Raw genomic sequence first — 26,799 nt, forward strand, 5'->3', positions numbered from 1 at the left:
ATACTCAGTTGTTCCCTAATATCTATCCACAAACAAACTAGGCAGACATTTATTGTAAGTATACGCATCTTTCGAGTTCATTTGGAGAATAATTAGCCAAAATTATCATCTGCTTTTTCTGCTATATTTACTCAAGACATAGTGACCCTAATGTGACTGATGAAAAAGATCGACCTCTCCGATTTTCCTCTCGCTCTTTGCCATGCCTCTGAATTCTGTACACACGGATGTTGTCCGTGTATGTGCAAGAGGTTTTTACCGGCGCTTTAAAACGGTAAAGGGTTAAAAGTTAAAAAAAAGGCTTTCAGAGGTAATCATGTTCTTGTCGGTGGTGGCAGTTTAAATTGACAGAGAAACATGTATCATTTCGAGATTTTTTCAGCCATCGAAGGAGCAGGGGTAGCCCGCCTGAACCAGTCAAATGAACCTGTTGGGACTGGGCTGTTTGTATCTTCAAAAGTGTGCGTCAGCAACCATGCATGCATAAGTATTTCGATGTCGCAATATTTGATAAGTTACTTTTGAAGAGGTATTCTGAATTGCGCCACCGCCGTCTGATAGTTTCATAGATTCCAGGGCTAGACTAACGTAATGAGTATAATGGTTACACGCTCTTATCATTAGTCATATAAATCAGTCCAGAGAATCGCGGTCAAAGGTCATTCAGTTGTAACTTTCCACTTATTTTCCTTTACTTTTTTCATTTTAGATCTGTTTGTGAAATACGGTTTCCTGGTCCTCTCCCAATTTGTGTAGAAATGCTTAAGTATTCAACTTGTCGACCGTACGTGTGTTTTGTCACAATCATGTTATTGCCGAATACTAGATCATTGTCCGGACTAGAATTCACTTTATGATAACATTACATAATATATTTAAGGTAGTATATGCCTTTAAAGTGATTTCAAAGACTTAGGCTCTTGCTCAAAAACATTCCTCAAAGAAACTTTCAACCTTTCATATTCAAACTCAAGAATAAAAATCAGGAATCGCGATGCAAAGTTTGATACAGGAGAAACAAATACATGTTTGAAATTCAAAATGGCTGCCATCACTGTCTTAACTCTGTGGGGGAAAGATAAAATTTTCGATAAAAGTAAGATGATGATTTTTTTTCTTACTCAAAGAGCTTTAAAATGAGCCCCAACAAGCGGTAGACCAGAGATGCAGTACAAATAATCCAGAGTCCGAATATCTGTCCCGAGGTGCGTACTACACCTTAATGCGTTCTGTCGGCAAAGTTAAAACTGTGCACAATAAAACATATTGCAGGGCGGATAATAAGAAAATGTCACTGTTTTAGAACAAAAAATTCTTATTGAAATGTTATCAAAGGTTACAGCTATGATGTCTAGCATAGATTGTAAGGATGTCAATTTAATGCATTGAATTGTTACATTTGCTGGTCAGATGTCTGATGGCGGTCGTGAATTTCACGAGGGTACACCAAACTGAAAACGAGGGTGCCGCCTAATTTGAACGTACGTCTTTTGTCAATTTGTGATTCGCTGATTTTGGAGAATCGTCCATTTTTTAGCCAGAATAACAATTTTCAAATTTCCATGGAAGTATGGTGTTTTTCGGCTTCTATAGTTCGCTATGTTGCATACAATGTATGATTTTTTCTTCGTGTACTCAGGTATGTTAATGCATGGGCATAGGCTTACATACATGTAAAATCAGTTTGAACATACTTTTTAATCAGACGTGGTCAGAAAATTGTGAAAATTGCCAAAAATATGTTTTGCATTTGATTAAGTTGAAATTTATCATAATATATTACCTACGTCAGATCACGTGACCATAATCTATTATTTTCCCGCCAAAATTGTATATTGCAAATAACTGAATATTCCAACCGTTAAACATCAAATATTTAAAATATTATGACCAATTAATGTAAAATGGGATAGGAACTTGTGTTAGAACTAGTGGCAGATGCAAAATTATTGAATTTTGAATAACATTTCTTCACAAAAAACAACAAATACAATATTTTTGACATTTTACATGAATATTTTGAATATCAGAAAGAAGTATAGATAGAGTTTCATGAGTGCCATGTATTTTTGGAAGAATATGATAGATGTTGTTTCCAAAAGTGCAGAGAAAATCAAGAAAATTTAACGGGTTACGGTTGGAATATTAAAATTAATAAAGACATAAATTTGGCGGGAAAATATCAGATTTGGTCACGTGACTCAACTCGTCAAGATTTAGGCAGACATTAATTTTAATGAATTTAATAATTCCAATAATTAGGCCAAATATCAATCAAATCGCGTGGTTTTTAAAGATAACTGATCATTTTCTTACTTTTGGGCTTGATGGGTACAAACACCCATGCATTAACTTACTTGTGTAGGTCTGTTGATTAGACCACGGTTTATCAGAAGTGCGTGTATTACATACAGGAACCTCAATTTTTTCCAACAAAGTGACGATGATTATGCCACAGGGTGTCACTCGTCCATTTTTGCCAGAAAAAAGGCCCCCAATTTCCGTAGAAGTATGGTGTTTGTCGGCTTCTGTAGTTCGCAGTGTCACATATAACGTATGAATTTTTCTTCGTGTATTGGTTATACCACGGTTTATCATAGGTGCATGTATAATACTATAAACCTGGCGTTTTTTTAACAAAGTGAGGATGATCATATCATTTTGAACTCGGAAATTTTTCGTGTGGATGACAATGTATGTATAACGTATTAAATCCTTAGACAATTTGTGATAGTTATCTGAGGCATATCGCGTAAACTGTGTCTGCAGTGTTTATAAAAATCACACGAGTCAAATCAAATAAGTTCGCATTTGTCTCTACAAGACCCCCTGGTCGCAACATTCTGTCAGACTTAAACTGCCGCATACAATCGAACTGAAGCGAAAAACGTCCAACACGTAGTACATTCCACACAGGCATACCAAATAAGTTCTGACTCCAAGGCCGTGAAAATGTTTTCACTGTTATTGAGACAGAAAACGCTTCGCATGTAACATGTAAGTCCAAACTCGAAATGCGCGTTTGCGTTTTTGAAATGCGTTGGCTTGCTGTTGTTGCGTATTACATCTAACCACAATCACCCAGTACTTTGACTTTTGCGTCTCAGACAAAAACGGTCCAAAACTCCTCTGGAATGGTGTTTCTGTGGGATGTAAATAGTCAACGCACACATGTACGTGCGCATGTTTCTATTTTCCCGCTCACCGGGTCTGAATTTGTCCCAGTGGCCTCGGAGAAAATATTGATGTCTGAGTCACCGTTCTTTCTATAAATAGCTCAGTAACAAGTACGTCGTGTTGTTCGAGAGATCACTGGTGGTGCCGCAAAAACATAGTCACTCTTGAATTTGCAATCTTAGATCAAGTGGATGGAAGTAATCGCATCACTTAACACTGAACTGAACCCCAGCCCTGTTACCTTGGCAACACTAGGAGGGGTCGCCATGGCAACGATACTTCAAATGTTCGTTCCCCATTGGATGTTGTAGCAAAAATGACGTGTTACGGGTGCCGAGTGAACACCCAATTACAATCGGCGAGGGGACTGTATAACACTCTCTGACGTGACGTAGTGTGTCCGTCCGTAATCTCGTCACATTACAGTCACATGTTTGACATCGATGATCAGTCCAGTTCTGCCCAGCGAGCGTCTGTTTTCCCCGCACAGGGTTTCAAAGCACGGAGAAAAAAGTTTGGTGTTTTTTTTTTTACAGAGGTGTTTTGATGAGATCACAGTTGAATTAACGCGGGATCTCTGGCTACACTTACGGCGTTGATCCAGCGACTTCGGGACTGAGATCGAGTCTCATCAATTGGCTTTCTCCTCCGTCCTGTGAGCAACACTGATAAACTTCCAAAAAACCTACCGCGTAACCCAGAGCGAGACTGCGGATTATTCTGCTGTGGGTTATCACAGTGGAGTTTGCCAGGTATTGGCATCTTCAAGTTGTTTTAATTGGGTGAAGACCAGAAAAGGCAGGTAAGTCAAACCTACACTAGTCGGCGTATTTTAAAGTGGACGTGATGGTGAGAGAACGTGCCAATTTCCACTAATTCGTAAGTCCCACTTCCCAATTTTGAGAGTTCCTCTAGTATCACAGAACAGGTTCCCCTTTTGATGACGCGCCGGCCGGGATGGCACCAAATAATTTTATGCAGGTAGTTAACTTCCCTGCCAGCGTTTTTTTCGTGATTTCTCTGCTTTGATCGCCTCAGTGCCGAATTTTTCCTCCTAGAAAATGGCACACGTCTAGAGAAAAGAAATTTACGTTTATCTGACAAATATGAATGGAATGTCCCTTATCGGCAATAGTGTCTGTGCTATCAACAGCGAAAAGTACATCTGCTTGCAAATACACGAAGCTTTCCGACCCACGACTACGATCTGTATACATATGAAATTTATGGATACCTCGTTGACAGTAGTGGCACTCTATATTTACAAGTATCATGGTTCTGATCATTTCTATCGATACTCATTCTCGCCGGATATATTTACCAGCATCACGGCAAATGAAATAACCAGTGTAAAGAACATTATCTATAATAGGCACTGTATGGCAAGCCAAGTGTTGCAAAATTCAAAAAACACATTTGTGTGTTCTAAGTTTTCATGTTTATGTTCTTAAAATGTATATTCATGTTCATAAAAACCATGTTCATGTTCTTAAAATATATGTTTATATTCTTAAATTGTACGTTTAAGTTCATAAAAACCATGTTATGTTCATAAATTGTATGTTCATGTTCATAAAACCATGTTCATGTTCTTAAAATGTATGTTTATATTCTTAAATTGTACATTTATGTTCATAAAAACCATGTTTATGTTCTTAAATTGTATGTTCATGTTCATAAAAACCATGTTCATGTTCTTAAAATGTATGTTTATATTCTTAAATTGTACATTTATGTTCATAAAAACCATGTTTATGTTCTTAAATTGTATGTTCATGTTCATAAAAACCATGTTTATGTTCTTAAATTGTATGTTCATGTTCATAAAAACCATGTTCATGTTCTTAAAATGTATGTTTATATTCTTAAATTGTATGTTTATGTTCATAAAAACCATGTTCATGTTCTTAAAATGTATGTTTATATTCTTAAATTGTACATTTATGTTCATAAAAACCATGTTTATGTTCTTAAATTGTATGTTCATGTTCATAAAAACCATATTCATGTTCTTAGAATGTATGTTTATATTCTTAAATTGTACATTTATGTTCATAAAAACCATGTTTATGTTCTTAAATTGTATGTTCATTTTCATAAAAACCATGTTTATGTTCTTAAATTGTATGTTTATATTCTTAAATTGTATGTTTATGTTCATTAAAACCATGCTGTTATTCAAACTTTCATGCTTATGTTCATGAAGGTCATTTGTTTGTTCATTGAACAAATTTTATGTTCATTAAAACACTGCTTATGTCCATATCTCCCTGTTAACACTGAGGCGCTCTGGAGTTAGCAGCACGAGACAGCTATGGCGGCGGACATCAGCAAGTTACACCGCATACAGCGAGAAAAGTGGGCTTTAAGAGTGTTTAAAGCAAAGCTTAGCACATCGTGGATCTAGACAAGTAGAGCGTGCTCGAAAACGGAGATCGATTACAAGTTTGTACTAAATATCGCCTGTTCTCGGCGGAGAAACTGCACGCTCTCATTCGGAGGCGCAACCAGCGGTTTAACGTTGTAAATGTCTACGCACTTTCAAAGTCCAAAGTCAAAGGCTCAGGGCTGTGTGGTTACTAAATATCGGCGGAGAAACTGCACGCACACCTACAGTCACCTATGGTCGGTCTATTCCGCTTAGCGTCTATGCCCCCATAGATGTGTGTAGATCTCCTTCTCAGGCAACTGTACACATGTCTATGAGGGCATAGACGCCGAGTGGAATATTCCGACCAAAGGTGACTGTGCTGCACGCTCTCCGACTCGGGGCAAAACCACCGGTTTGCCTATGGCATTTTGGCAGTCCAAAGTCAAAGACTTAGGGTTGTTGTGGCTGTGGGAGGCACTCTGATTAAAATCTGATGTAGAGAATGGTCCGTTACTAGTGAGAAGAGGACCGAACAAAACAGACCTAAGGGACCGTTCAGTTTTTACGACCGGGGGGGGGGGACTGGCAAAATCCTACACTTTATGTATTACCCATGATCCTCTTAACAGGCAGACGCCTTTGGCGGCCCACTCTAATTAGGTTTACTTCATGCAATGGCCATGATCGACCCTCTATACCGGCGGGCCGCCTGCGGCGGCCCACTACAATAAATTGACTTTATTGTAATACCCATGACCATCTTAACGACCGGACGCCTTCAGCGGCCCTGCATGTTCAGTAAAGTTTACTTCGTGCAATGGCCATGATCGACCCTCTTTTTACCAGCGGGCCACCTTTGCCATGAGAATAAAGTTGACTTTACGTAATGGCCCATGACCGTCTTAACCGAAGGGCTGCCTTTGGCGAACCACTCCAATAAAGTTTACTTTATACAATGTCCATGGACATAAGTTGTCTATGGAAATGAAGTTAAAAATTGCCTTACAGTCGTCCTAATTAACAGACTTTTGCATGGATGTGGCTGAGAAGTTTGTGCACTGGCATCTCTGCTACACGAATCAAGTGTGCCGCGTACCGGAGTTAAAATCCAACCGTGCGGGTAAATTTGACATATGGGTTTTGGTTATTTTTAGCGGGGGAGGGGGGGGGTCATCAATTTTTTTCGTCTGACAAAGGGGGGTCATCATTTGTGAAAAACATTTCTGTTTGCCAGAGACTGAAGACAAATGAATATACAGGAACGGAAAAGCTGTGACCTAGCTTCTTGCGTCATTTCTCCAGCTGCCAGCTTCTAATAAAAAGCCGGAATATGGTATGTTTATCTGTCAAAATGGTCATTGAACTGAGGTACATTAAAACATGTTTCTGTGATAATAAAGGATGAATTCACAACAGTTCAGTTTTGTCTCGATCCTGTGAAAATTTTGAGAAATTGATGTGCGCCACGATGCAGTGAAGTGCAATCCGAGAGGTTTCTTAATATTTTCAATTTAAATTTTGTCTTTTACCCAGTAAAACTGTGAGAAGAGGACCGAACAAAACAGACCTCCCCCTCTCGCAGTGAAAATTTTGAGAAATGGATATGTGCAAATGTGCAATCTCAGATGTGTTTCAATTTATTTCGCACAAAGAAATTGAGTTACCCCGCCACATTTTGAGTAATGCCCCCCTGAAGTTTTCAATTTTTTTAGTGACCTCTAACCCCCTCACATTCCTCCGAATACATGGCGAGACACCGGTGAATCGATAGTGCTTAGACCCGGTATGTGATCCGGTGTGTGGTGTCATATTATAATCAACATGACAAAGCATCGATGTAAGTTCTCAGGGAAGATGTTATCTTTTGTGGTCAGAGAAACAAGGCTCTCACATTCTATTTCATTATATTGTTGTTCCTCACTTTTTCATTGTTAACTTGTTCATCTTTATAACATATTTATATTGAGAGAATTAATATATTGGTTTTAACACTAGTTTATTGACTCCTGTCTTGTGTTTTAAGGGGGAGACACACGTTAGATAATACTTATTTTAAACTCACTTTTTCTCAATAAATTTCACTTTTAGACCCCACACATTATATATTTTCTGTTAGCCCTATATCTCAACATTATGAAAAATATGTTTATTTCCGAAATCACAGTGTTTGTGACCATTAATCTCAAAAATATGCGTTTTTGAGTTTTTTTACCTAAAAAAAATTAGGTACTACAGGACTATGGCGACTTGAGATCTTTGAACAGAAATCAACAATAGAGTAGTCTGGGGAAAAAACGGTGTCCCAGATTTTTTCTATTCCCTTTTGTTTCAGCACAATAAGGTGTGAAAGTAACAACTCTGGGTTTTGAATAATTACCGGGTTTCGTTCACTTCAGCAAGAATTTCTCTTGTTCTGTCAATTTTACCGAAAATCTGAGACACCGTTTTACAGATATGTATTGCTACTGTGACCTGGTAAAAAATCAGACCGATCTGTGCACCCTACTCCAACCTAATTTCTTTTGAAGTTATGCTTGTCAGGCCAAAATCGGAAGAGAGATAATCAAAGAATTGTGTAAACTCCCCTATACGTACAAAAATCGATCGTTGATATGACTTTCCTGGCGATTCTATTTCATGTTCACGAACTTGCATCAAGCAGGAGACTAGATGTTTTGTATTTTACATCAAATACCCTTCCGAAGATCATAAATGGCGAGAAAATCGGGAGAAACTGACACAAACTGTTGAGACGTACGAGTAATGAGGGCGGTTTATTTACATAGCAAACACTACCACGGCTAATCTGTTTTACCTCAATAAGAGTCTAATAAGCTTGTTACCGTAACTGTAAACGGTTGTCAAGCTCTATCAATCCGTTTCTCTCTCAGTTTAGAAGTATATTTTACACCCGTCGGAGGTGAATTGAGATATTTTACGTTAGCGAGTCTCGGTGGACGCCATTTCGACATCGCGGCGTCACGGAAGCCATGGCGGTGACCATTCAAGTTTGTCATTCGGCCCGTGCGCCTGTTGAACTTCCCCTCGAAGATGAAATTTATGCATACTCATCGCTTGACACGTCCACCGGTTTCTTTCACAAATTTGTTCACTTATCGCCGGCCTTCGCATCGGAATGAGCGTACTGTGGTAGACAGACTCTATCGCTGACTTTCACGTTGTAGAACTTACCTCGGGGGAGAGAATCTGATAATCAACCAGCTTTCTCGACACAGCATGAAGCAGATAACACTGGACTCCATCAAAAGCTCTGTCATCGAGCATTTTCATGAATGTGGGTAAGTGTACATTTTTCTTGCTCGCAAATTCTGGGCTTGTTACAACAAGCAACTTGTTCAGTTAGAAATGGACGTAGGCATACGTTCCTTTGTTAGGCATCTTGATGAGACAGTTACGTCATTTTCCTGCATTATGTGTTAGAACTAAGTAACAGTATTCGTAATTTCACCCATGCAGTAGGTACAATACGGTGTATGGTGTCATTTCAAAAGCGCATTGGCTTTTGAGATTGCTATGTGTAAACCTTTTTGTCTGTCGGTTAGCTGAACTCCCCGTCAACGACTTAGCTCCGTTCTCGACCAAACGTTATGTATACGATGCCAGGCGAATAACCTTGTCCTGACCTTTCCACGCTGAATACGCATACACAAGGCAGTGCAGTGTGTCGTCCCGTGTGAGCGTGGTTTATCGTGTTCTATTCTGTGTTTCTTTCACGTTTGTCATGGTATATTCAGCTTTTTTGAATTTCTTGTTCTCGTTCGTGCTTGCATCTCAGTTGTGTGTGAACAAGGTTATCCTTGTAGAGTAATCGTGGTTTTAATGGCGGCAAGGTTTATTCCGCAAGTTTCCCTGATCACGTTATACGCGTCACTAGCACAGTGCGAACACAAGCTGAGCTGCTGACGATTTCGCGGTTCGCCTGGATATTGAGTTGAAACCTGTGCTAGTACATTTGTCGACTCAAACACAGACCTTGTCCAGTATAGTGCGCACTGAGCTGTTCCCGTGGACTGTACCGATTTCAGTTTTCTTAAATGAAAGTATCCAAGTTTGGTGATTCTTTAATGTGGAGTGGGTAGTATGTTCTATAATAATTTGGTCAGCGTTACAGGGAGTTAATCAGACAAATGTCGGAGTAGCGACGAGGGACGGCTAATGTGACGTGAACATAACACCGGTGAATAACGAGAGACCGTCGACAAATATTTTGGCAGTCAACAAACAAAACTGGCGGGGTGAATAATTGCACGTTGATTAGGGAGAACATCGACGACACAATCTCCCCGTACCCCCTGTCGCATAGCAACGAGTTATTTATAGCAAAACTTTCCCTTTGTTCAAACCACAGTGTCCCTCCACACACGTGATTCATGCATATTGTGTAGACGCGTTTGCGGAAGTTCCACTACGCACTAAATGTCACGTTCTTTCTTCTAAACTTTCTCAATTTATAGTTCAACTAGAATTCAATGTACCGTAGACGCTTGTTTAGCCACTCACACTAATTGGCAACCCAAGAGAAAATAATGGCATATATTCGCGGGGGATTTTGTTGTAGTTCGAGTCAATTATTTCCTCACAAAGTCTCCCAACATGTCACAGAATGACGCTTTTGTCTCTTTTATCCTTAGTTCAGACCAAGGTGAAGCATTCTGCAAAGATGTGGAACAAATGGTGCAAGAAAGGAAAAAAAGAGGAATAAACCAGAAGAGAATTCGATGGATTTTATATTGTAATTGGGCGTATTCTCTCTATGTAAGTATGCAATTTATTCCTAAAATATTATTGTATAACATGTAAGTTTCGGTGAGCACAAGCACTTCTGCCCAAATAAAAAGGTTCTGGGGGTGGGGGGGGGGGGGGGGGGGGGGCAGACCAGACTATGATTCCAAACAAGTGAGAAGCTGCAACTATAGGTCCACTGTACCACGGAGCTCTATGACTACAGCCACGTAGCCTATTTTACCAAACTTAATGTTTCAAATTCATTTGAAATTTTACAGGTGTATACTGAAAATACCATTTGCTTTCTTTAGGCTAAAGAAATTGGACAACCAGGGGATCACTATGCATTCCCTCCTGTGATTCTGAAATATTTGAGATGCTTATTACCAAGGAATATTAAAGGTGAAATATGGAAGGTAAGAATTGGTGTCAGAACTGGTAATGCCTTCAAAGTTCAGGCTAGCCTGTTTTTTTATATCTTTTGGTATAGTTTTTTATTTTCTACAATACAGTGGATATGAAAATTGTCTTCACCAAACTGTGTATATTAACAGAAATGAACAATGTCTGAATTTTGGCTCTATGACTTAACATTCACAGCTCCAAGACTTTAAGCACAGTGAATTTATGAAGTCCCAGAATTCAATGTTTTTGCCCAGTTTAGACTTATTTTGCAACCACAGGGCGACATACAAAGTAACAAGTCTTGCCAAGCTGTCTTTTTTGTTGTATGAACCAAGATCTTCAAATATATCTATAGTGTTAGTACTTGTGAAAGGCATAAACCTATGCATGTATGTACAAGTGGAATGGTAAAAAGCACTTTCAAACACTTTATTTTCATCACATTGATCAAAAACTGCTCATACTTTATTGAGACAATGGCAAAAGTACATACATGTACACTGCTTTCAATAAAACTGAAAGAAAAAAGTGCATGTAGTGGCATTTTTACTTGTAAACATTTGCGTTATTTTCTCTTTATGTTCTGCTGTACATTTCAGGAAGCTTTCCAAGTAACGATGAAGCAATTTGTAGAAGCAGTAACACCGAACTTATAAACAAGGAATTGGTGACCAGTGTTTGAACCCAGCCACTTGAATTATTTATTATACTTTGTTCTTTAGGTAATGAAAAAACATTTTTATTGAGATGTTTTTGTCATAGTTTGTAATAAATAAATAAATAAATGTCAACTTTCATTTTGGTTTTGCATCTAACTTAGCTGTGCTCCACGGAGAGGAGAAGCCACTCCTGAAAAGGTGTAAAGTGACAGTACTACAGATACAATGTGATTTATTCTGCTGGTATAAGAAATTATTCCACCAAGTTGGATATATCCCCCATGTCTTGGTGAAAATAGATGAAGTACCTGTCAATCACTTCACTTCATGTCAATAACAAATTTGAAAAATTTCAATAAAAATTCCGTTAAAGAAGGAGGTAGAAACTTGAAAAACTTTTATAACTGAGTTACAGGCATAAAGAATACTTTGAATGAAACAAGGGAGAAAAGTAGCACCCAGTCAAATAGACAAAAATATACTGATGGTTTTCCAGTTGACAAGACTCGCGACATAAAGTCTCTGTCCCTTCACTTCACTGACTCAGTAACTGTCCACTGATGTATATTCAATATTGTTCAGCTACACTGAGATCGTTTATGTCCCTTCATCAGTTGCAGACATTTAGTACACCTCCTTCCCGAGGCCTTTTGCACAACAGCACTGTCAAAGGCACCTGGCTGGTATGTGCATCCTTCGGAATACTGAAACTTGTCCAGTTTCTGCAAACGCTGTCGTTTGTTCTTCTTTCTCCTCCGCTTCACTGGAGTTGAGGCTTTATACAATGCATCCCGAACTCTGATATTGTCTATCTGTAGCCATGCTGCTGTCATGGAAGAGTTAATACCCAAAGTGCTGCTCCGGCACAGGTCAGCGCTGTATTTTGACATACCACCATTGAAGAAAGCCACTGCCATGTTTATTCCGAGAGTGACTTCATCTAGACCATGGGTCTTGTCTTTCGGCACAAAGCTCCACATTACATTGTGTAAACTTTCATTTTGGTTTTGCGTGTAACCCAGCTGTGCTCCACGGAGAAGATTCTCATTTGATAACTTGTCAATAACTGGTTCTACAGCCTTGACAACGGCTGGTGCAAGTGGATGTAGGAGAGGTCTGTATGTCTGTTTGCCAGACACTTTATCCTTTTGCCACTTGCACCAACTACCAGCTCCCTTTGGACAATACTCATGGCGGGGCTCATCATGAGTACTTGCGTAGTGCAGTAAAATGGCCCTCGTCTGCCTGCTCATTTCTTCCACATTGCCTGAAAAAACAGAAGAAGTCATTTGTGATTATGTTTGAAAAACAAAAAATGCACTGGTTCATTTCTACTTATCACATTTTACTGAAAAACTCTCAAATCCAAACTCCATTCTCCATTATGAATATAGGTCTATCAAAGATTCTGCTGTCAATATGGTCTTCATACAATATTCATTCATGTACAGTGGGTGTTAAAAAGCCATGGTAAAGTCAAGCAAGCAAATGTTTCTAGAGCCCCCTGCTAATTTATGAAAGTCACCCATCCCTTAGTCTTTATCTTCCGAGGAGATGGCACTTATTTTTTTTCATTGTACACAACCCAAAGTAAAGGTAAAGCTGGCCTAAACTTCCATTTTCTAGGTATCATAAGATTGCTGAAGACATCAAAGAAACTGCCCTCATAGCAATATGATACTACACTTCTACAACTATGAATAGTTTTACTAATAAAAAACCCTTAAAAGTGATACATTCTAAATTGCTCTTACCTTTATTATTTCTCAAGGCAATACCATAGAACACTTGAAATGCGTTGATCATTTGGTTTGTGAGTCTATTCCGGCCTGTCAAACCTTTGCCATCCTCTAGCTTACCACCTAATGAAGAAAGACAAATACAAAATGTCAGAAATTTTTTTTTTCTCTGCAAACTATAATGTGATATTATAAAAATATGGTAACTTTAATATTTTAATTGGAACCACAATATTAAGAAGGCATGTTCAAAACATGGTATACAAAATCGCAGAAAGATTCTCCAAGACATAAAAACACTCATCCTGGGTGACAGTCAAAATCTATACGAAGGGACCACCCCTATTTGCACACAAATAATTGTAACTGAGGTTATATCTTGTAAGGGCCCATGCTAATTTTCACCCATTAGTTTTTCCAAGGGGTAAAAAACTTGCTATCTGTATGAAGATTTCTCTTCCCCTTCATGATGCAGTTGGCCAGTATGCCGTCTGGCATTGCCAGTATTTTACAGTTGAAATGTTAAAATTACCAGGGCTTTTTCGTCTTGCAAGGTGGGCAAACAGCAAAACTCTTGTTTGAAAACATGAGTTTAGGTCCCCGTCCTAAAGAGTATAACTACAGTATTGACCTTTTAGTAGTTGGCAAATACTTACCTTTATATTTATCAACCAGTTTTCTCAGGTGGGTGCCCATTCTCTTCTGAATGTGACCAACACAGTCTTCCTTTTGGACAATAATATTGTCACTGGCATACACATCTTTAACAGACTGGTACGCTGCGCTGTCTCCATCTCCTATAAATTGACTGTACCTGTTTTGTAAAATAATATAAAGAACATATGCCTTGTCAGATAATTGTTTTTCTGTGTCTAAATGCAAACAATCTTAAGACAATAGCTGAAATGAACATTGGAGCAAAAAAGTCAATGACATTTTGACTGAAGGAGTACAAGACTGCATGGACTGCAACTACTTTATTTTTATGCAAAATAAACTTGTCAGATATCATTTTGTTACATATGGATAAAATGCTGTGATAATATAAGAGTTAGTCTGGTTTCATTTGTCGGAGACAATCAACAGAATGTCTGAAAATCAATGTGATTCCAGTCCAGCCCAACATTACATCATTCTGCTGATGTGCAGCATCTCGGAAGCTGTGTGTAGTTATCAAACAGGTTGGCTGAATGTGACCAATATAGTTGAATAATAAAATACAATCCCTAAATTGCTATGAATAGTGATAATCGACCAATCAGATATAACCTTCCGAGCACTCTGCACATCAGTAGAATGATGTAATATAGGGCTGGCACATTAGCCTATATCATTTATCATACCTCAACTTGTGCTTTTCTTTAGATCTCTCAAACAATATTGATGCACCCGCTGCCTCCATGCTTTTTGCTGAACCCTGATGATTCATTTTACATTCTGGCTCATGTTCAATGAACCATTTCATGTAGTTAAAGTCCCTGGGTTGGTTCTCCATTGCTTGGCATTCTCGGCAGTACGAGCAACTGATGTGTCGATCCAACACCTTTCCTGGAGAAAAATTGCAGAATTTGGATGTCATAAAATTATATTGTACAGACTTTTATGGAAAAGACAGACACTGAGTTATCACTTCTTACCTGAAGCACTACCTCCATGCCTGAAGTTATCAATTTTACTTGTAGTAGCCATATCAGTCATCCAAATAAATTCACTGCTCATGAGTGATTACAGGACAAAAGAAAGATTTGGAAAGCAGTATCTTTGTGAAATAATATTATTCACTTGGATAGGACTATCAAGCAAGTGTGGCTTTCCTTTTTTACAAACTCTTTCCTTTACAGCAGTCAATAAAATGTCTGTCCCACAATATTTCAAACGGGCATACATAAGTATACATATCAATAGCAAACATGTTTTCAAGCCCTTCAAAAAAACCTTTGAAAGTTAATATATTCCCAGGACCACAAAAATATGAAAAGTTAACACTTAAAATTTAATGTCGTCTGACTTTCTCAATCGATGTCATTCACTTATGTAATGCTTCTCTCAACACTGATATCAGTCGCACCATTTTTATTATGCATAAAAAGCTTTCACGAAAGGTGTACCGCACTGGCAACTGTAGTTGGTTTGCTTTATACATATGCATCTAACGCCCCAATACTGACTGGGGCATATCATGGATGTAAAAAAATCCATGGGCATATCAAGGCCCCTAAAAACTTTCGTTGATATTTTATTAAAAACTTACCGGTGTCAATTGAAATCACACTGACAAAGCCATAAAGGGAAGAAAAGCCCCTTGACGCCCATGACCCGTCAACAGAAACTGCAACATCGACAATTTCCTGTCCATTGTCATTCCCTCCATCGTCAACATCTTTGTCTGATACCCCCAGCACCACCTGTCGGACTTCCGCCACAGCCTGTTGCATGTGTTGCTCGGTCAACTTTTCGCTGTAACTCGCTAGTGTCTGCTCATGTTCTTTGAACGGCGTTGGTGATACGGGTGGTGGGAGACCGAGATACGAATTAAATTTCATGGCTGCCCGTCTCCCTCTTCCGATCGCTCGTAGACCAAGTACCATCTTTCTGTTGATTTGAAAATGTCGGCCGTTTTTCGCTGAAGACGGAAAAACCACTTGAGGGGAGTTGCACTCGGTATTTGAGCAGATCATGGTAAAATGACTGCCCCAGCCATAAGTTGACAATTCCTGTAGAGAAAGGCGTCCGACTTTGCAGACGTTACAAAGTGACGCGGATTGAATGATGGAGTTCAACGTTCTTACGTCAAAAATTCTTAACATTTCATCACTGTCTGCTTTCTCTTCAACAAGGTTGATTTTACGCTGCGAAGCGACAGAGTCTTTACCTTGGCCGTGATTACGTGTGTCCGCACTGATGACGTCCTCCTCGTCGGATGAAAGACTCGTGTCCGACATCTCGTCTGCCACGTTGTTATAATACGAACCTAAGTCTGACAATCTAAGCTTTGATCTGGTAGTCTGGTCCATGACCTTACTCACTTTCTTCTTTCGACCACGTTTACGTTTCGCGCGTCTCACTACGGCAGCCATTATTATTGTCACGCACACAGGACACTGGAAAGTATGCGCATGCGCGTCGGACAAGAAAAATTAACATAATCTGTTGACCTTGCGTCGCTATCCTAACTAATCCGTACACAGTTAAGACAACCGAATATAACAGTACGCGTAGTTCGAAAAAAATCAGTTTTTATTAGTTTCTTAAGCATTTCTTAATACAATATTGTCTCGACATTTTCCCACATGTAAAGGTCATATGGTACGGACTCCAATTTTGAAATAAAACCAAAATCTCTGTAAAAATGCATTAAACGTGTGTCTATACCTTAAATTTTAACAATTTACAGAAGTCAAATAGTCCCCTTTAGATAGTGCCTATGCCATTGAGATATTGCAACAGAAATCCTCCAATGTGATTTCTTGGGTCAGAAAAGAGAAGGAAAACATTGAGTGTACTGAGGTGTAAAGTAGACCTATGTAGTGCATGCTTATATCATAAGTGCTGGGGAAAAAACATAAGAATTGCTTGTGGTAAAAACATTTGCGCCGCCTATGGCGGCGCGCCGGCAAAGAATACATGAGAATAAGGTTCCCAAATTTTGCGAATTTCTGATGCATTGTGACAATTTTTTTTCACTTCTGTTTGTTATGACAATTTTTTTTCTCAGGCCATGACAGGATCATTTTTTTTCTTCTATCTCACCTGGTGACAAATTTATTTTCTCAAAATCCTCCATGCCCCCCCCCCAGAATCAAATGGTTCTCCCTTTATCGTATTAGGGTATTTTGTTGTGTGGTCCTCCCCTCACTTGTGACAGACCCATCTCTACATCGGATCAGAGTGCCCCCACAGCCCTGAGTCTTTGACTTTGGACTTTGAAAGTGCGTAGACATTTAGGCCTACAACGTTAAACCGCTGGTTGCGCCTCCGAATGAGAGCGTGCAGTTTCTCCGCCAAGAACAGCCGTATTTAGTACAAACTTGTGATCGATCTCCGTTTTCGAGCACGCTCTACTTGTCTAGATCCACGATGTGCTAAGCTTTGCTTTTAAACACTCTTAAAGCCCACTTTTCTCGCTGTATGCGGTGTAACTTGCTGATGTCCGCCGCCATAGCTGTCTCGTGCTGCTAACTCCAGAGCGCCCTCAGTGTTAACAGGGAGATATGGACATAAGCAGTGTTTTAATGAACATAAAATTTGTTCAATGAACAAACAAATGACCTTCATGAACATAAGCATGAAAGTTTGAATAACAGCATGGTTTTAATGAACATAAACATACAATTTAAGAACATAAACATGGTTTTTATGAACATAAATGTACAATTTAAGAATATAAACATACATTTTAAGAACATGAACATGGTTTTTATGAACATGAATATACAGTTTAAGAACATAAACATGATTTTTATGAACATAAACATACAATTTAAGAATATAAACATACATTTTAAGAACATAAACATGGTTTTTATGAACATAAACATAAATTTTTTGAACACAAACATGAAAACTTAGAACACAAAAATGTGTTTTTTGAATTTTGCAACACTTGGCTTGCCATAGCACTGTGTTAGGAAAAAATCATGAGAAAATTATCCGGCGCAGCGCCATTAACCACGATTGTGAAACTAAAAAAAAACCCATTTAATTAAATGATGAATTAGGAGCAGCAGTGTTTGTATACAAGTCGTACTTCCCCTACCGCTGCTGTGTTGCCGTGCACGAGTGAGTGGGGTCATAGTTCGGTGAAGTATCCAGCAGATAACGTAGACCAACCAGATGAACGGACGAGGAATGAGGCACGGGCCATAGCATACTTGATACGTGCGGCTATCATAACCATATATTTGTAAGATAGGACATGCCGACCGGGGGGGGGGGGGGGGGGACGAAAGACACTGTATCGGTCGGCTTCGATGTTATAGTTGATTATTTGACTCTACGTTCTTAAATAGAGGCAGTGAGAGATGAAAAATAACGTGTTTTTATGTGATTTGCAGTTCCGTCACGTTATGTTTGGTGCGGTACGGTAGAGTGCGCTGGAACACAAATCAGTTCAGAGAATCGAATGAGCTCCCGTTTTTAATCCATTAGGGTCGTGTCAGGTTAATTGACCGCATAATCTGCCATGAAAACAAGCTGACATCACTCCGAGAACTTCCAAATTCCAGCGTTCAGTAGTGCTTCGCAAGTAAACCTTGTCTAAATTATGAAAGACTCTCACAACTCTTTTTTTTTTAATGGACATTTTTTTTGGTTATGATCTACACTGTGTTTTGTATTCGAGAAGAAAAGAAAATATTTTTCTGATAATTGACCCCAAACTGACCTTTGCTGACTTAAATACCCTTACCTTTAAATGTTGTTTCGCTTTCCTTTAATAAACGCAGTCTTCTAACGTATTGAAAATCGATTGTCGCACCTGTATTCACGTTGCAATTACTTACTGTAATCAGTTCCACGGGCAAGATATTGGATTGTAGTGATTTTCTCGAGTGGGAGAAGCCAAGGCGTGATGAAGGAACATTTAGTCGTAACCTTTTAGCTGATACTCAGTGGATCGTGTACTTTGAACGATTGGGATTTTCAGATTAGATCTAGGGTTTCAGTATAAATACAACATGGACTAAAACAGTGACCTTTTACACTTACTGTTATGGAAGGAGCTAAATAATTGCCAATTTAACAAAAAACCAGCGAATAATGGGTTCACGGTGCGTTGCCTCATTAAGAGAAGCCCCCCTTATTCTCAATGCAACAAATGGCCCTAACCCTATATAAGTTCTGACCCGGTACCCTTTTGGGACAAGGAATCATCGAGTTTCACGAACCAGTAGACTGATGTCAAGGCATGAAGGAGTCATTATTAGTTGGTATCTTCACACATTTGCCATCCCAACATGAAACATACATCGTACAGCGCTATTAAACTTGCACGCTACTGACCCACATCTTTAACAACAAAACAAAAGGCGAACATTTTCCCAAATGACCCCAGAGGAACAGTAAACCCAAGTGGACAAGGGACAAAGTTTACAATCTCAGCAAACAGTTCGTTTTGATACGGTTTAGAGCGACAGCCTAGAAACGAAAGGGGGAAGCTTTTTATATTCGATAAAACTGACCACATATCAACAATCATATATGATTACATTTTGTTACTATATTTGGAAGAGCGTTACTCATTACGACCTATGATCTTATAAATCTTTTGTTTTATTTAGTCATTCAATCTCCTCAGACTTTTTATACAACCGTCCTTGAGTAGTTTTCTGCAGTTTACGTCGACCTTGGACAATATTAGGTACGAGCAAAGATGAGAGTCACCCCGTGTCTGACTCAGCAATATGATCTTCGCATTCTGCACGTCGTCAGGTCGAGAGCCATATAAATTTGTATCAAAACATTGATCATTGATAGACAGGTATGGGTTAATTTACACCGACTGGTAGTACCAGGTAATGTATTATTGTCTGACTAATGACTTGAAATATTGTTGGAATGTTCTCTGGCAAACTTCCCCAATTTATGCGTTGGAATTGTTCACATTCGCGGTTTGACTTTGATCAAATCCCAAGTTCTGATTGGCTGTGGGTAAGTTCAACGACATCATTATTGTAGATATAAATTACGTTTATACAGCCGTGATATTCTTGTAAAAACGGCACCAACCTTTGAATATGCGACACAGACGAAAAATAACGCCTTCGGATGTTATGTTCGCTCAATGTCTGCACCGTTACTGTTACAAGTGTGTTTTACAACCCAGTTACTTATAGTCTACTGCATTTCAGCACTGACTTCTGGAATGTAAATTCGTTTCACTCATGCTCCGTGTCTGAATTCAGGCGCGACAATGTCGAGTGCAATAGGTCAGATCTGCTATTAAACCTGGCGTGCATCCACGTTCCAGGAAGTGCGCGTAAACGTTTGCTATTTTAAGAGACAAGAACAGAGATGAAAGGTTCTGATGGTCACGTAAATGGCGATCTTTTCAGATTTTATGGAAATATGTATGTAGAAATCCCATGCGTTACTGTGTTATTGCGTCCAGGCTTACTTGGAAATAAATGGCTCTTCGCCCTCACACACGATTATACCAAAAATTCCACTTTTGTTCAACCATTAAGCGACAGAATACACTTGTGCAGTTCGCATTGATTGAAAACGTGCCGAACTATACAGCACGGGCCAATGTTTTGATTGATTCTGTAGGAATCGGTTCACGGAGAGAAGGAACGGCCAGGGCATAATTGATGAACGTAGGAGGTACAATTGTACAAACGGATAGAAAAACACATTACGCCATCGGCAGCGATACGCTGGCGCAGCGGGCGGTATCCGATGCAGGAAATCTTGGCAGCATACACAGTCAAGACTGAAAATAGCACGAGGCAGGGTCAAATTGGGGTCACAATAATCGCATTGATATTGCGAATGGAATGTGTCCAACACGACAAGGGATTGATTTCAGTATTATCGAAAAATCAAAACAACGAGCGCAATTTGGCAGAATATGTAATTCACGCTTTTGTTTAATGTTTTTAATGGATAATTTAATTACTTTTAGAGAGAGATTGTGATGTCACTATCGAGTAACCTTCGATGTCAACACTAATGTATCATCATTTGTCAATATTAACCCGGTGAAATCAAAACGCTTAATCTCTACGTATGTATTTATTTAAAATATGTGATTCATACCAAATAATTTTAATTCAAGCAAAGAACCAAGTGAGTAACTGTCCGAATGTTTATAAAGAGTGAATTCCGTCTCTATCTTTCACCGGTTTCTAATACAGTGTTCTATAGGTATATTGAAACTGCACGTTTCATAAATATCAACATTACTCTGTAAGCCTGGGTACAATATCCGTATTATATCGATGAGTGTGATAAATACCCCAAACAATTTCATTGATATTTGAGCCCAATAGCTGCGAATGTATAATAAACCGATTTCAAAGTATTCCAAGAGTTTCTTTGGATAAGATCCATTGAAGACTGAAAAAGCGTATAACACTGTCGTAAGTGTCGAAAGTGGCATCTAAATTCAAACATTTTAACACCATTTTAGATTTCCCGCCATTTTCAAAAACTCATAATGTCACAGAGAAAATTAAGATTACAACAACAAAATGTTGGCCATCGTGTGTTGTGCATTCAAATAAATGGCATCATGTTTGTTTCTTTTATGATCACGAAATACTGCATTTTTTGTACTTTTCCGTGCATTGGGGCACCATTTTATGAGTGCGGCACCCGTTTATTATTTAACGTGTTAAAACGCGTAGGCATGGTCCAAATCAGCGAGCAGTGATACTTCTGTACATGTCCTTCAGTTACCACATTTACACGAACCAACGTTGGTTTGAAAATAAAATCATGAAAATAATGCTTAAAATTTGCAGCTATTGGGGCATTAATCAACTTGACACAGGCTCATCATTGCCTAAAATGCTAGTGTCAGCCACAAATTTCATCATTCAGTTGTATTTTTCGGCGCGCCCTTGGGGCGCGTATCTTTAATAATCAGTCATATTTTTCAGCACGCCCAACTTTAACATATCAAGCATACATACATCAGAGATATCTGTATGTTCAATATTTTTCAGCGTGCTCTTCAAGCTCATTACGTTAATATATCAGACATTTTTCAGCATGCCCTTCAGGTGCATGACTTTAATATACAAGGCATACTTATCAGAGATATCAGGATGTTTCATATTTTTCGGCGCCATACTTTAATAAATCAGAGATATCTTGATGTTTGCCAAGTGAAAGTGTACCATTATGAAATCTGCATTTCATATGAAAAGGATGACAAATTCCTAATACTTTTCTGTTCTCTCTATGAGAATTCAGTATGAGAAAGCAACATGCACAAATATTTCACAATATATATTTGATACAGTGACTTATTTTAGAGATAGAAAAATGACAAGATATCTTTCGTTCTCATTGATGCAATTATTTTCCTTTGTGTCACAGGTTTTCTGTAGAAAGATGCTTTATTATGAACAAAATAACAGTTAAAAAAGGCAGTTTTTGTCATTATTAGCTGTGCTTTTATGGTTTCAATGTTACAAGAAAAGGTCCTCTCGGACACTGTACACATCAGATTTGGCTAAAAAAGCTCTCTATGGCTCCTCAGGAGATTTAATTGGATGGTTGGCAAGTCTTAACACCCATCAAAGTTTTTGATTCACTGCTTTTTCCTCTTTGATATTAATGATTGACATCCATTTCTGTACAACAGTTCAGGACATCTGGTTAAGCATAGAAAGTGTGAAATACATTCACAGCTCATTCAAAATACAGCTCATTCAAAATGTACTGTATTCAAACTTTAAGATTGACACTTTGAAATTCCTATCTTACAACTGACATGTCAACAATTTCATTAAACATAGAATGACTATTTAAAATATAAATATATGTAAAATGTAAAATATAATATATATACGTATATACGTATATATATATATATATATATATATATATATATTATATATATATATATATATATATATATATATAATTTATGTCCACCTTTTGTTTTACTTATGTCGCGCCCCGAGGGGTCACCCTGTTTTCGAAATTTGGAATAGGGGGGGGTCACCCTGTTTTCAAAATTTGGAATAGGGGGGGTCAGCCACTTTTTGACGTCGGCAGAAAATAATCCACCGCCGCCCCCCCCCCCCCCCCAGGCCGAAGAAACTGACCAGTCCCTTATCGCCTTGGACAGCTAAAGTTAGACATATAGTTATTGATATATTCCAATATATGTTGCAATTACACCCATGCAGGCTGCAACATATATTTTGCTAATTCAGACACAGACAGTAACATGTTGAACATGTGAGATGATTTGGAGGTTAAGCAAGAAACTTTCTCACGAACCGGAAAGTAAAGGAATGTGCGTCAAAATTCAGACTTAGAGCACTACACTGCCTAGTGACTTCGAAGGCCTGTGAAAAACTCTGTGCCCAAAAGCCGTAAACAAAACTGAATTTACAACGAGCAGGTGCTTGTCAAAAGTGATAAAGGTTGTACAGGGACAGCACGCTTCGGAATGTTTTGATCTGTCAGTCTGAGTCCCTATGAATCTCAGTAAGTTAGGTTCGGTAAAAGCCAAAATATTAATTTTGCTATGTATCTCTTCTTCCAGTTTCTACCTGAAATTACGACACTGTGTGATTTAGGGTGTAGCTTGAAATGACCTAGTAGGCAAATTCTCAGCGAGCCAGAAGTCTAAGGTTCAGTCAGAATATTGTCCAATAGTAATTGCCAAATGGGAAAACAGTAGGTTAACGGCCGTTCTAAAATTCACAGAATGGAGAGTTTCCGTCCAACGCACGACGTAAACATGTTTTGCAAGTAATCCGATGTCGTAATCTTGGCTCTGCTTCTAGGTATGGCCGTCAGAGGTCTCTCAAATGAAGCAAACAATTTTCATCATGTGACAATTGAAAATATACGGACCGAACCGGCGGTATCATAGGCTAGGGAGAGGCATTCCAAAGGTTCAGAAGGTTCATACCCATCTTCATCACAGGTTGTGGAGTGACAGTTTGTTTAAAAAGTTTTGTTGATTAAGGCCTTGTACTGTCATTTCGTTAGGGTCAATGGTCGCAGAATTGCATATGCGCATACTCCTGTCAGTCGAGAAACGCGTGAGATGTGCAGATTTTAAGTCAACTATCGTGCGCAAAATATAAATATTCCTGTATGTGCATGCGTATATGTATGCTGTGTATTGATATTCTCACATCGACCAAGCAACAATCTATAAAATTCTCTGTAATCAATGATTTCCAGCTGATAAATGACTACAGTGACAATAATCTTAGTTATGATGCAATTATCGGAAATCGTAAATAAAATGACTGCCGACGGGCAGAGTGATGTACTCGAAGCTAGGAACGTGCTACGGTGTAATTCACGTGACTGGTTGACGTGGAGGTATTCAGGGAAGGAGTTTGAGGATCGGAAACGTGTTCAAATTTCCATCCTGACGTGAAGTGGTTCCACGACAACGTTCACAAGTTATCCCATTTCGTAAAGGTCCGAGTTGCGATGTCGGAGTTAGCCGTCGTCACAGTTGACTTAGCCTGCTAGCTATAATCGTCTGAGAACCGAGGCAGGGGCAGAATCTCTTGGGCGTGTCACCATTAGCACAAACTGCTTTGCGATGATTCATTTTGCGTATTTTGAGTGAATCGTAATTGATCAAATCAAACGGGAACTAAATATAGCGTATGATAGACCATAAATTACCAAAAAGTTAAAACATGAGCTGTTAATCGTCTTGCCATGTGAATTTTTGCAGTGACAGCTCTGTCACTTACTATGATATGGCAGGTTTGTATCTTTTACCGTCACAAGCGTATGATTCTGGATAACATCACTGTCCATGATGTAATTATTAAGACAGGGGAAAGCTAATCATATTTCTGATTTGTTATAGGGGTTGGCCTGCGACATCATTATTCGGACCATCTGGTTAAAGGTCATTAACAGTTGATTCAAGTAAGTTTAATGTTTAAGAAATCGTAACTTTGGCATTTACACTGGTTTGACGTGTTCCATATACACACTGAAGTAAGCGTAGTGTATTTCTTGGCCTAGTTCCAAGCAAGTGTTGAAATATCCAATATTTCTTGGCCTAGTTCCAAGCAAGTGTTGAAATATCCAATATTTAGGTTACAAATTATTTAGACGTCCATGTCACTGATGTGAAGTGTTCTTGTCGACAAATGAATTAAAGTCAGTGCCTTTTAGGAACTGTAGTTTGCAGTTTAATTGATTTACAGACAATTGAAGAATGTACAAAATGCGTCTAGACAGCCCTGGAAAATCAAATGCCATGGTAATAAACCCTCAGCCGCCGAAATTGTTCTTTCCGATACGCGGAAGTGCATGCGAAATCACATCATTAAATAGTATGGAGCGTCAAAAGGTTTCATGCGATGAACCTCAAAAGAACATCACCATGGCGCCGGGATAAGTTGCATATAGACATTCCTTATTCCTTCAACAAAAGCGGCAGAAGTGGACACAAATAGCAACTCCGACCAAAATGAAAAACCATCAAAAACGATGAAAATCCATCTTGAATGTCCAGCTTGTCAACCTATTTATAGCCGATATATATTCAAAACGGTATTACAACAACTGTAGAGATAACATGTACGCCTTGGAAAGGGGAAGATTATAATTATGCTTAAAAACTATCTACTGTTGATTGACCAATCAGAGTGCTCAATTCAGGGTGTTTTATTTACTCGTAAAGCCTTGGTCACCAAATTCCAGAAACGAATGACAGCGCCGTAGTAAAGTACTGTCCAATCAAAAGTGAACATGTCATATTCTGTAGACATCTGGTACGTTTTTTCCCTAATATTCAAATTTGGTAACACAGCGGAAACCAGCTGCAACACAAAATCTGCGGTGGTACAAACATAAACTAATGTGCCCTAGGGCATTTATAGGATGTTCCATTACATTGGAAGGCTATTTCACAAATAAAAATTTTAATTCATATCCTAAACATGTTACATTGACAAAGGGGACGGTTGACGTAAACACATTGAAAACGAAAATATATCAGTTAGGGGCGATAGTTTTTAAGTCGGATAAAGCCCGAGTACGAGGGCTCTTCTGGTATATAAAGTCCAACCCTACGATAAAATGTCTCGGCCTGCGGCCTCGACATTTTATCTTTGGGTTGGACTTTATATACCAGAAGAGCCCTCGTACAGGCCTCAACATTTTATCGTAGGGTTGGACTTTATATACCAGAAGAGCCCTCGTACCCGGGCTTTATCCTATACAAGTTTCTTTAACCCTTACAAATTTGATGCATATTATTTTCGGAGCAGCAGGGTTTGCATGAATCTTTAAATTCACGCTTTCCTCTCCTCGGTCGTGGAAATTCTTACAAAAACAGCCCTGAAAGTGTTTATTTTAAACAATTTTCACACTATTCATTATTTTCCCCCTTTAACGCCCCTCCCGTGTAATTTTCCAACCCTTATAGATTTTTTCGTTATCACAAAAGTACAAGGGAAATGTCACAATTATCCTGCTCTCAGACGAGGAAAGAAGTATATTAAGAGGCTGTCTTATCACCCCTATTTATTCTGTCTCTCTGTAGGATGTTGTTCCTGGAGATTGTTATGATATTGGTGTTCCTGTTGTGGCTGATTCGTCGAAAGGTGGTGACGACCAACAAAGCCGGGGTAATTAAGTCGTACGACGGTGGAATTACAATCCCATTCATCGGAAATATCGGCGGCACACCGATCTACGAACGCCGAGAATCTCTCACGAAGCAGCCGACTACAGACAAGTCGAAACCAGAATAGCGCATTACTCATTGTTAACGTTGTGTGTCGACCACGATCTGGGCAGGATCAAGGCGCACAGTTTCTTTAACAGGCTAGGATTTTACATCGGTACTCAAGTTAACAACCACACGTAACAGCAACGAATAGTTATTTGCGAAGTGGATCAGTGTTTGATCCTCGGGGGAAAAGACACTCTTACAACAGGAATGCAAAGCGCTCACAGGCGTGGAATGTTGACGACCTGCCCTTCGGAAGAGGTCAAGCAGAGGACACGTCGGTATTAGCTGTGGAAAGCA

At 38.9% G+C, this 26,799-nt stretch overlaps 2 protein-coding genes and 1 long non-coding RNA gene across 3 annotated transcripts; 2 read left to right on the plus strand and 1 right to left on the minus strand.

Annotated features, from left to right (window-relative positions):
* Positions 1-3,374: 3,374 nt before the first annotated feature.
* Positions 3,375-26,790, plus strand: LOC139143643 (uncharacterized). The gene is made up of 3 exons (XR_011554647.1): positions 3,375-3,979; positions 24,622-24,683; positions 26,311-26,790. It is a non-coding gene; the product is annotated as an uncharacterized lncRNA (long non-coding RNA).
* LOC139143642 (uncharacterized) lies at positions 8,613-11,434 on the plus strand. The gene is made up of 4 exons (XM_070714138.1): positions 8,613-8,847; positions 10,201-10,324; positions 10,606-10,710; positions 11,299-11,434. The coding sequence occupies exons 1-4, from the start codon at positions 8,786-8,788 to the stop codon at positions 11,353-11,355; spliced, it is 348 nt and encodes a 115-aa protein (XP_070570239.1). The 5' UTR covers positions 8,613-8,785; the 3' UTR covers positions 11,356-11,434.
* Positions 11,661-16,456, minus strand: LOC139143641 (uncharacterized). The gene is made up of 5 exons (XM_070714137.1): positions 15,349-16,456; positions 14,441-14,645; positions 13,754-13,911; positions 13,113-13,220; positions 11,661-12,625 (listed from the first exon to the last, which is right to left on the minus strand). Exons 1-5 carry the CDS (start codon positions 16,172-16,174, stop codon positions 11,937-11,939), a joined length of 1,986 nt encoding a protein of 661 aa, XP_070570238.1. The 5' UTR covers positions 16,175-16,456; the 3' UTR covers positions 11,661-11,936.
* Positions 26,791-26,799: the final 9 nt, after the last annotated feature.

The sequence above is a fragment of the Ptychodera flava genome, chromosome 11, assembly GCF_041260155.1.
Source record: "Ptychodera flava strain L36383 chromosome 11, AS_Pfla_20210202, whole genome shotgun sequence".
Taxonomy (NCBI): Eukaryota; Metazoa; Hemichordata; class Enteropneusta; family Ptychoderidae; genus Ptychodera; species Ptychodera flava.